This window comes from Heptranchias perlo, chromosome 31 (assembly GCF_035084215.1).
Source record: "Heptranchias perlo isolate sHepPer1 chromosome 31, sHepPer1.hap1, whole genome shotgun sequence".
Classification (NCBI taxonomy): domain Eukaryota; kingdom Metazoa; phylum Chordata; class Chondrichthyes; order Hexanchiformes; family Hexanchidae; genus Heptranchias; species Heptranchias perlo.
This window is the reverse complement of record NC_090355.1, coordinates 17,982,633-17,993,536: the sequence shown is the minus strand read 5'-3', so window position 1 is coordinate 17,993,536 and position 10,904 is coordinate 17,982,633. Positions and strand designations below refer to the sequence as shown.

Below are 10,904 nucleotides of genomic sequence, written 5' to 3'. Positions count from 1 at the left end.
TACCTACCTTGTGGACCCCCTCAGATGTACATCTTCCAGATGGGGGCCACCGTAGCTGCAGTCATGACCTCCTCCGAGGGCGAACAGCATCCCCAGCCTCGCCATCCACGCCGTCCACCTCTGACACGTGGAGCTCCACAACAGAGTGCTGTGACACATCCACCTGCACAGCAGGAGAGAGGGCTACCGCAGAGAGAGATGCGTTGCAGAGGGCACTACCATCGCCACAGGGTCCACAGACCGAGGCTCAGCTTCCTGGACCTCTCTGAGCAGCAGTGCACACGGAGGCTCAGAGTCACTCGACATGTAGTCGTGGACATCTGCAGCCTCCTTCATGCCAAGCTGCTCCTGGCTGGCCCGAGCACCATCTTCTTACCTGTCGCTGTCAAAGTCACCACTGCCCTCAACAACCTCTCCTCCGCATCCTTCCAGGGTGCAACTGGGGACATCACAGACGTCTCTCAGCCGTCTGCACAAAAGAGCCCTGCAGATACACCTACACCCACTCTGCAGTGACACAATGGGTGGCATCAGTTGTGGGACTTCATAGTGATACTCAGGAAAGGGCATTATTGCACAGACCAGATAAGATTCGCGAAGACATGGCAGTAGTGGTGCCAATATAATATGGAATGTGAGTTGGTCAGAGATTTAATATAAGTAACAACCATGATAAACCCTCACCCTTGTGCATCCCCTTCATGCTCACGACACGTTTGCCTTACGCTGCCTACTGCACATATGTGATGCATGCCCTGTGGCTGCAGCACAGGTAGTGGCAGGTGGAGTGAGGCTGACCGTGAAAGAGATGCACGAGAGGGTGAGTATGAGATAGAGCCATGAGATTGTATGAGGATTGGGTTGACTGGTAGTGGCGGGATGAGTACTGGCGAGGTGAGTAGGTGCAGGTACGATGAGGATGAGGTTTGAGTGGGTATGAGGGGTGATGTGACAGAGTAATGTTGGCAGTGCAGAAGGAGATGTGGGGTGGGGGCGGTGATGTGGCAGACGGAGTGTAGGGGAAAGAGCAAGTGTACTCACTTTGGCTGACCTACTGAGGTCATTGGAGCGCCTCCTGCACTGTATGCAGGTGGGCGATATGTTGGTGGTGCTGGTGACCTCCTCTGCCACCTCGAGCCAGGCCTTCCTGGTGGCAGAGGCAGGCCGCTTCCTCCCGCCCGCCGGGGGGAAGATCTCTGTCCTCCCCCTCCTCCTCACCCCATGTATTGATACCTGGAGTGAGGCATCATTAAGCTGGGAGCAGCCTTCCCCCTGGGCTGCTCCATGCTGTGATTTTTTCTGTTTGTTGCAGCATCTGTCAGTGGAGGACTGCCCCTTTAAATAGAGCTCCTCCAGCTGACAGATCTTACTGCGCATGCGCAGCCCGCCCGACGCGCAGATCAGCAGTGGGGAACCCGGAGGAGAAGGTAAGTGGATCCAATTATGCTACGATCGCGCGGGGAGCTGACTGATTTCGCTCGATAGCCCCCCCGCCAAGAACCTGCAGCCCTGCTAACATCGGGCCCATTATGTGGGAAGGTTAAGATTCTGTGCCTGAGAAACAATACATTGCCTTGTTTATTTAATGAGGAAAAATCATTTCTTGGAGTGCAGTCCAAAGTAAATTATAGTTATCATATCTTTGTTGGGCTGGGCATATTTGCAGAAAGCCCGAATGGAACACAGGGTGGTTCCAAATATCCTGTATACTCCAATTAAACAATGACAGCAATATCAAGCTAGTGAGTGATGCATGTGTGACCTTCAGTTATCTGCTGTCAATATGGCCATCAGCTCTAGGGGGATGTTCACACTTTGAGTTCCAGCACATTACTCATAAGGTCCATTAGTCAAACAGATTAGATTTCCCTATGTAGGAACAGTGACTGCACTGCAAAATTTCATCATGTGAAGTGCTTTGAGACATTTTAATATTATAAGGTGCTACGTGAATCCATGATTTATTACAGATTAGAGCCAAATACAAACAGTGGTAACTCACTATCATAATTGTGCGCAGTGTTTTATAAACAGCTTTCAGCTGGTGATTTACTGTAGCTGTACAGCAGTGCATGTCGTGATTGCTATATTATTGAAACTAAATAGAAATGTTTCAGATGTGCTCTCCACCAGACAGCGATTTGTATATTTGATGAAATTGGTGAAGAGAGAGAAAAAGGAGAGCGAGAAAGAGAAAGGAGAAAGCGACAAAGAGTCGGAAGATTTAGAGGGAGAAACAAAAGAGAGAGGGAGACGTATATTTTGACAGTCTCCTTACACTCATTAGTGTCTCACAAGGTGAGAGGAGACTGTGAGGAATGGGGATGAGAGCGTGAGCCTCCCCTCCACCTCACACAGTTCATCTTTATTCATATACTGGACTTTACATACTTAACCCCTCAATGCTGGACTTGTTCACACACTAGTGTATAATATATTTTTAATGCAATGCCTTCCTCATTAATTCTCCATCAGGGTTGGTATTACATTACATTTCAGTGGGGTAAAAACAGCTGAGAGTTTCTTTATCTGTACAGAAAACCGTGTGCAGTTTTACTCCTGGTTATCAATCAAAGCACAGACGAATGTAAAATGTGTACTGGCTAAGACAAATAAAGTGCTTAGAATGATTCTTTTTGCCCTGTCATTGATATTAGCACAGTACTCTTGGGGCCAGCAAGCACATGCCTGAGTCCTACTGTACTGCCTAATTGGAATATAAACACAGTAAAGGTCCCTGTAAAGGCCACATTGTTAGCTCTGTGTTGTTACCTGTTGATTGTCCATGATGTGCACAGGGGTTTCTGCACTCGCTCGTGGGAAATGATACCTGTTTATGTGAAGTAGATGCAAACAGCACCGCTGCAGTGTTGGGAACTGGGGTTGGAAGGGAAGGTGCAGCTGGGAGTTGGGAGTACACGAGAACATCTGCAGCAACGGATCTGATCTCAGTGCTTTTCCTCTCAGAGCCAGAAAGGCTCTTCGACAAATCACTTGAAGTTGGCTTGGTTTGGAGCTGCAGAACTCCAGGATTTATATGCTGCCTTTCAGTGGTCTGTAGACTGAAATGTGAAGCTCCATGTATTTTATTGTCAGAATGCAAGCCAGCATTAAAAAAAGCTCGCTCTTCTCTCCTTAAAGCCTTTTTAATGTAGCAGGGGATAGAGTTTGACCGAGTTAACATCTCTACTTTTTGACGGTCTTTTGTGAAGGGACTGCTGTTCGGTTCCACCATTAGCACAGAGGTCAGCGGCCTTTCCGGGAATAAAGCACTTTGCTTCCAAGTATTTGGGTTCTTTACTTTGTTTTCATGATGTGAGGGAGATGATCTACTCCTGCTCAGAATGGGGATTTCGATTTCCTTATGTAAAAAGAAAAAGAAGAATTATTAAAGAGACAGTGGGTGCAGATTTAATTTCATTGAACTGGCACATATTCATTTGTGCCAGAAGAAAAAAAATTTTATTCCACAAATTTAAAAACTACTGCCACTACTTGCAAAAAAAAAGATTTTAATTAAAGACAGTGTGAGGTAGAACTGGGGATGGGAGGAGGGGGGCTGGGGGAAGAGGCCATGTCCTGTAGGTATCTGCACGCAATGGCAAGGATTGATGGTGTTTGGGAGGAACAGAGGGGTATTTGTGATCTGCGTGCATTGGAGAGGAGGGTCCTTGGGTTTGGGGGTATTGGAAAGGGGTTCTAGGGTCTGAGATTAGGGGAGTGGTATGCAGGGAATATGGAAGTAGTGGTGAGGGCCATGTGATAGGATGTATCAATGGTAGGAGGTTGATCGTGGGGTCTGGAAGCATTGAGGATGGTGTTTGGTGTGTGTGGGAGTAGTGGGAAGGGGATTCCGGGAAGTATTTGCAGTGCCTGAGAGCACTCGAGGTGGTATATCAGGAGTCTGGTCGCAATGGAAGATAGATAATGGGCCTTGGAAGCACCAGGAGATGCTGAACTCTGAGATGATTGGGAAGGGAATATGGGAGGGACAACTAGGGGGAAGGAGTTGGGGTCCTAGGCCATAGATAGAGAAGTGGACAGATCTAGGAGCAGGGGGAGTGGAAGTTCTGGGGAGAGGGGGTGCAAGGATCTGGGACAATTGAAGACCGAGCCCTTGGGTCCAGGATGACTGGGGGTAGGATCTGGAAATATTGGGTGTGCTTAGGACATGATAGAGTTCAGAGGGCCAGGTATTATTTTGGAAGGGAGGAAGTGGAGAAAAATGAATTCATCCTTTCAGAAGTTTTATAAGTGTTTTCCCAGATTGAACTGGTAAACCTGTTTTAGTTATATAATCAGGCAATTTACAGCATAAGCATACTAAGTGCCTTAAAGAACTAAAATATCACTCAGTCTTGTGCACAGAAACCCTCTCGTGCCAAATGGGACAGATTCAGAACAGATCTAACAGCTCAAAACTGGGCATCCATGAGGCGCTGTGGGCCATCAGCAGCAGCAGAATTGTATTCCAGCACAATCTGTAACCTCACGGCCCGGCATATTCCTCACTCTACCATTACCTTCAAGCCAGGGAATCAATGAAGGTTCAATGAAAAGTGTAGAAGAGCATGCCAGGAACAGCACCAGGTGTACCTAAAAATGAGGTGCCAAGCTGGTGAAACTAAAACACAGGACTACATGCACGCTAAACAGCAGAAGCAACACGCGATCCCACAACCAACAGATCAGATCAAAGCTCTGCAGTCCTGCCACATCCTGTCGTGAATGGTGGTGGACAATTAAACAACTAACAGGAGGGGGAGGCTCCGTGAACATCCCCATCCTCAATGATGGCAGAGCCCGGTACGTGAGTGCAAAAAACAAGGCTGAAGCGTTTGCAACCATCTTCAGCCAGAATTGCCGAGTGAATTATCCATCTTGGCCTCCTCCCGAGATCCCTACCATCTCAGAAGCCAGTCTTCAGCCAATTCGATTCACTCCATGTGATATCAAGAAACTGCTGGATACAGCAAAGGCTATGGGCCCCGACAACATCCCAGCTGCAGTGCTGAAGACTTGTGTTCCAGAACTAGCCGTGTCTCTAGCCAAGCTGTTCCAGTACAGCTACAACACTGGCATCTACCCAACAAAGTGGAAAATTGCCCAGGTATGTCCTGTCCACAAAAAGCAGGACAAATCCAATTCGGCCAATTACCATCCCATCAGTCTACTCTCAATTATCAGCAAAGTGATGGAAGGTGTCGTCGACAGTGCTATCAAGCAGCACTTACTCACCAATAACCTCCTGACCAACGCTCAGTTTGCGTTCCGCCAGGACCACTCGGCTCCAGACCTCATTACAGCCTTGGTCCAAACATGGACAAAAGAGCTGAATTCCAGAGGTGAGATGAGAGTGACTGCCCTTGACATCAAGGCAGCAGTTGACAAGGAGCCCTAGTAAAATTGAAGTTAATGGGAATCAGGGGGAAAACACTCCAGTGGCTGGAGTCATACCCAGCACAAAGGAAGATGGTAGTGGTTGTTGGAGGCTAATCATCTCAGCCCCACGACATCGCTGCAGGAGTTCCTCAGGGCAGTGTCCTAGGCCCAACCATCTTCAGTTGCTTCATCAATGACCTTCCCTCCATCATAAGGTCAGAAGTGGGGATGTTTGCTAACGACTGCACAGTGTTCAATTCCATTCACAACCCCTCAGATAATGAAGCAGTCCGAGCCCACATGCAGCAAGACCTGGACAACATCCAGGCTTGGGCTCATAAGTGGCAAATAACATTCGCGCCAGACAAGTGCCAGGCAATTACCATCTCCAACCAGAGAAAGTCTAACCACCTCCCCTTGACATTCAATGGCATTACCATCGCCGAATCCCCCACCATCAACATCCTGGGGGTCACCATTGACCAGAAACTTAACTGGACCAGCCACATAAATACTGTGGCTACAAGAGCAGGTCAGAGGCTGGGTATTCTGTGGCAATTGACTCACCTCCTGACTCCCCAAAGCCTTTCCACTATCTACAAGGCACAAGTCAGGAGTGTGATGGAATACTCTCCACTTGCTTGGATGAGTGCAGCTCCAACAACACTCAAGAAGCTCGACACCATCCAGGACAAAGCAGCCCGCTTGATTGGCACCCCATCCACCACCCTAAACATTCACTCCCTCCACCACCGGCACACCGTGGCTGCAGTGTGTACCATCTACAACAGGCACTGCAGCAACACACCAAGGCTTCTTCGACAGCACCTCCCAAACCCACGACCTCTACCACCTGGAAGGGCAAGGGCAGCATGCGCAAGGGAACACCACCACCTGCACGTTCCCCTCCAAGTCACACACCATCCCGACTTGGAAATATATCACCGTTCCATCGTCGCTGGGTCAAGATCCTGGAACTCCCTTCCTATCAGCACTGTGGGAGAGCCTTCGCCACACAGACTGCAGCGGTTCAAGAAGGCGAATCACCACCACCTTCTCAAGGGCAATTAGGGATGGGCAATAAATGAATGAATAACAAAAAAAGTAAGCACTTTAAAGAACTTAAAGTCGGTTCACAAAGGAAACCACATTGCTGTGAGGAGGACTTACAGCCTCGAACCACAGAACAAGTTAGGCCATGTTTTCCAGCTGGGATATTTTATAGAACAAAGAAAAAATAACATTGCAACTAATAATTTATGACATGAACTGTTGCCTTTTAACAATTAATTCGTAGTCCTACTCACACTGAGTGAAAACCCAGGACTTGGTTACTTGGATTTGCCAAAGCTTTCTACCTTCCACAAATAACACTCGCTATCTTCATCGGATAGATAACTGAAGGAAACCCCTGACCTGTTGCCCTACTTTAGAAGAATCCTTGTGCCAGGTTTGCAGGTTGTTGTTTCCACTGATGGAGAAGAGGCTCTCGCTTTGTCTGACCAATGCAAACTCTGCCGTCACTCTTATAGCTTTGACAGACGACTGTTTCGGAGAGGTTGCTGTCACACTCTGCCTCTCATCAGGGGTTTGCTCAACAGCATCCCTTGGGCTGTCATCCTCAAAGGCTCTGTATACAAGAAATGTATGATATTGTAAAGTCCTCATTCCTTCATTTCAAATGTATCTTACAAGGTAATGCATTTAGAAATAATGCTTCATATTTGCAAATACACATTTGATAAATTATAAGCTGATGGATTACTGTGGGTTGTTTGGATAGACAGGGGATGATTTTGGTCTTTGCTATGCCCCATAAACTTGCACACACGTAGCATAACGTAAATAGAAAAAGTGAAGCCTGATCTTCAGTCACTTTGTGCTTCACACCCATTTCCAGAAGTATAACAAAAGGAAGTTCCCATCTGAAACAAGCAGAGGCTCTATTATAACCGTAAAATGAACCTGAATGTCCGGACACACGCTACTTCCTGACATTTCTGTGTGCAAGATGTTGAGTGATCCTAACACCCATACATAATAGCCATTCAGTGTTGCTAGGAAATGAACTGTATACAGAAATAAATATGAGGCCTAGTCAGAAGACACAGTTCTGCTTCATTTCTCTTGAGATTTTTTTTTTCTGCTACTGCTTGGGGTTTTCAGGATCCTGTGTGGAAATTATTCTACTCTTCCCTTTTTCACTTTACAGCTCCATTGGTGCCGCAATGGGTTTCCCAATAGGAATCCCCCTATATCTAAGCTTTTTGGAGGAAGAAGAGAAAGACCAAGGCAGGCAGATCAGGCTGCACCAGAGGTATTCTGTGCCCATCAACTGGGACCCTCACACACACATCTACAGACAGAGGTGTAGGTACCTCACTTTGTCAAAGGAATCGTGAACACAAAGGGGGTAATTTTAACCCCCAAAAACGGGTGGGCTGGGGGCGGGTGGGTAGTAAAAATAGTTGAATTCTTCAGCAGGACCGCATCCGGGCTCCAACGCGCCCACTTCCTGGTTCAACCCAGGCCTGTTAGGATGTGCATGCGCAACACCTGGAAGTCCCGTCCCCACTTTAAGTATCGGCCCACTGGCTTTAAGGGGCAATGTACCTCATTGCGGTAGTTGAGGCACTTAATTTTTTGTGTATTATAAATGTAAAAAAAATTTAACCTTACTTGTTCGGGTTTCCCATGGCTTCTGATTCACGTCAGGTGAAAGCAGGTGGGAAGGACTTGAGGTGAGGGTCTTTATTGCACTGCTTGTGGGCCAGGAGTAACAGATTTCTTCATCCAGGCCCAACAAGCTCACCTGGCGCAATCGGACGCCCACGATCGGTCGAACCCCCCTCATGATGGACCCCCCGAAGGCCCACCCGATGTCGATCAGGTCCCCCCACACCCCATCTCCCGATGTCGTCCAAGGCCCACAATCCCTCCCTCCTTCCTCTCTGATTCGCGGCTCCTTTCCCTCCCGCCAGCCTGCCAATCTGACTGCTTGGTGCGTGGGAAACCCGGAAGCACAAATACTTACCTTCAACGGAGTTGCGATCGCAGATTGCGACGCACTCACTTGACTTCCGGGTTCCCCACACGAATAACTATGCGCACGCTAGGTTCCCAGCTCTGAGCTAAAATCATGCCATGGGCTCCAACTCATTAGGAAGGCTGTGAGAGCAGATCTAATGGCATAAATACAAAATGTAAAGGCCTAACAAACCTTAATGCTGGATAGTTGTTCTTAAGTACTCCAATCACAGTATGTGATACCTTAAATGGTATTTCATGAAAGACCATGTCAGGGTGATTAACAGTCAGCATAACCTGTTTTGGCTGCATCCACCAAGATGCTAACAACCATAGCTGCAGGCACAAGTACCTGGCAACAGCCATGGGAACCGTCTTCGCAGTCAGCCAGGAGCCAGACTCAGAACTGTGCCATCTGTCACAAGGACAGCCACAGATAACATGGCACAGCGAGTAACGTTAACAGCTGTGGCCTCAAACCTGCCTCTAACGTCTTTCAGACTCATCTACGGAGATGGTGCTTCTGGAGTGGCAAACAGGGCCACCTTCCTCGCAGCCATCGCATGCTGCACCACCTCCATTTCAGCACCCATCAAAACGAGGTTAAGCATTGGACTGGCCCTGTCACTTGTCTGCAGGGTCCATTTCATGCACTGGGCTTTCTTTCACCTTATTTTTGCCTGTCACTTCCCCTCTCCTTACCAAAGGCTGCCATCAGGCTGAAAAGTATTTTGAACCTTTATAAAGGCTCTGAGAATCTTTGCCTCCCCATATGGCTACTTCCCTTTGAGTGTTTGCATTGATTTACATTGCATCTACACAATTTCCTCGTGTTCCCACTAGACTGGCTCCCTACAACAGGCCTAACCTGCACTTGGAGGTATGAAGAGTTATGCAAATAAGCTCTCCTGGGAAAATTGCATATTATTAGCATATTATTTCTTCTGAGAAGATTTGCACTAGTTCTCAGCCATTCAGGACTGAATTTTGCCTTGTACATGGAAATCTATCCCAAAGTCCAACAGAAAATTATCTTATTTCTATGCCAAATGTTCAAAAACATTTTGTCTGCATTATTCGGTAGCGAGTAAGATTGGTCAGAGAGAGAGATCAGAGATTGATAGAAACGACACACTCCATTAGACCTAGGAGTGGAATCTTGGGATCCCACCCAAAGGGCCTGAGGTTAAATTCTCACATCTGTCTGGAGTGGACAGTTTTTTTCAGCTAGGCACTATGGCCCTGTGGGGAAAGGCAACCGTTTAGAGCCTTCCCGCCATTGTAAACCGAGGGGCTGCAATCAGGGAAAAACCCCCTCGGGCAAAATGTAAAATTCAAATTGCTGTAATGTACCTGTAATGAATCTGAAATGGACCAGAAATGAATCTGTAAGCAATAATCTGTGTTGAGTATGATGCAATGAGACACCCTAGAGTGTCATGAACTGCAATGATGTCCAATGTGTTCATTGTACTGCACTTAACGTAACCTGCAAATTGTATAATCTGTATTGTGTACGTTTGGAAAGTGATATGACAACTGTTTTGTATGTACTGCTGCAAATTTTATGAATAAAGTATATTTTTTGAAAAAAAAACTAGATGGCATAGTGGAGTAGATTATTCCCCTCCATTTACAGCAGTGTATCTCCTGATCAGCTGATGCTTGGACAGTATTAATGGCAGCTGTGGGACAAGTCAGTGGCTCAGATAATCCTGCCCTTCTTCCAGCTGGCAGAGGCAGTGGTAAGGAAGGGCAAATTATTTAAAAGGGGAAATTGGAGAGAAAATAACTTACTTAATGATCAAAAGGCACATAATGTAATTAGCAGAGATGAGATTGTAAATAGTGCTGAGAACTATTGCTTGTTTCACTTACTAGTAAAATATATTTTTATAATGTAGTTGAAAGATTCCTATAAAAAGCCAATGATTTGCCACAGCTAAATTGCTGGTTCATAAAGAAATGTTTATGTATGAATAATCACCAAGACTGATTTTTAAAACAATAAGGTTAAGTGACCCAGCCACATAGTGATTTATAAAGTTTTCTCATTCTTGCTTGTTTGAGCTCCTGGCTAATGGAGGCAGCATGGAATTAAAAGCCTGTGAGAAAAGAAAGGGAAAGTCAGAGGCGAATGCAACTAAACCAGCTGGATTTGTGAATGGCTGTAGTGAGGCCTGTCACTTTGTCAACCAGTTTAATGGAGCATTGTTGCCTTAGTTAGAAAGACACTTTCCCATGTGCAGACAAGGTGGGGGAGGGGTGAGCAGTGATGGTGATGGTGCAATAATTACAGTGGCAGTCACATTTGTTACCATAAGTTTAACTAAGAAAAAACATCTAAATTGCATTATGAGTCTGCATTGGATCTAAGCTGGCAGGAATCAATTATAGCTGGATAAAACCTGGAGAATGGTCCAGTCCACAACCAGGACAAAGTTTTCTAAACCTGATTTTCTTTTCTAGATAACTGCTAGGTCTGGCCTGGATAT

At 46.6% G+C, this 10,904-nt stretch overlaps 1 protein-coding gene across 1 annotated transcript in view; it reads right to left on the bottom strand.

Moving 5' to 3' along the window:
• LOC137300336 (uncharacterized) overlaps window positions 1–10,904 on the bottom strand; it is an 82,632-nt gene that overhangs the window by 5,804 nt on the left and 65,924 nt on the right. Inside the window, exons 17-18 of the mRNA XM_067969422.1 lie at window positions 6,799–7,012; window positions 2,831–3,361 (exon numbers count right to left, since the gene is read on the bottom strand). Coding sequence (XP_067825523.1) covers window positions 2,831–3,361; window positions 6,799–7,012 — 745 coding nt within the window. The remainder of the gene's footprint in view (window positions 1–2,830; window positions 3,362–6,798; window positions 7,013–10,904) is intronic.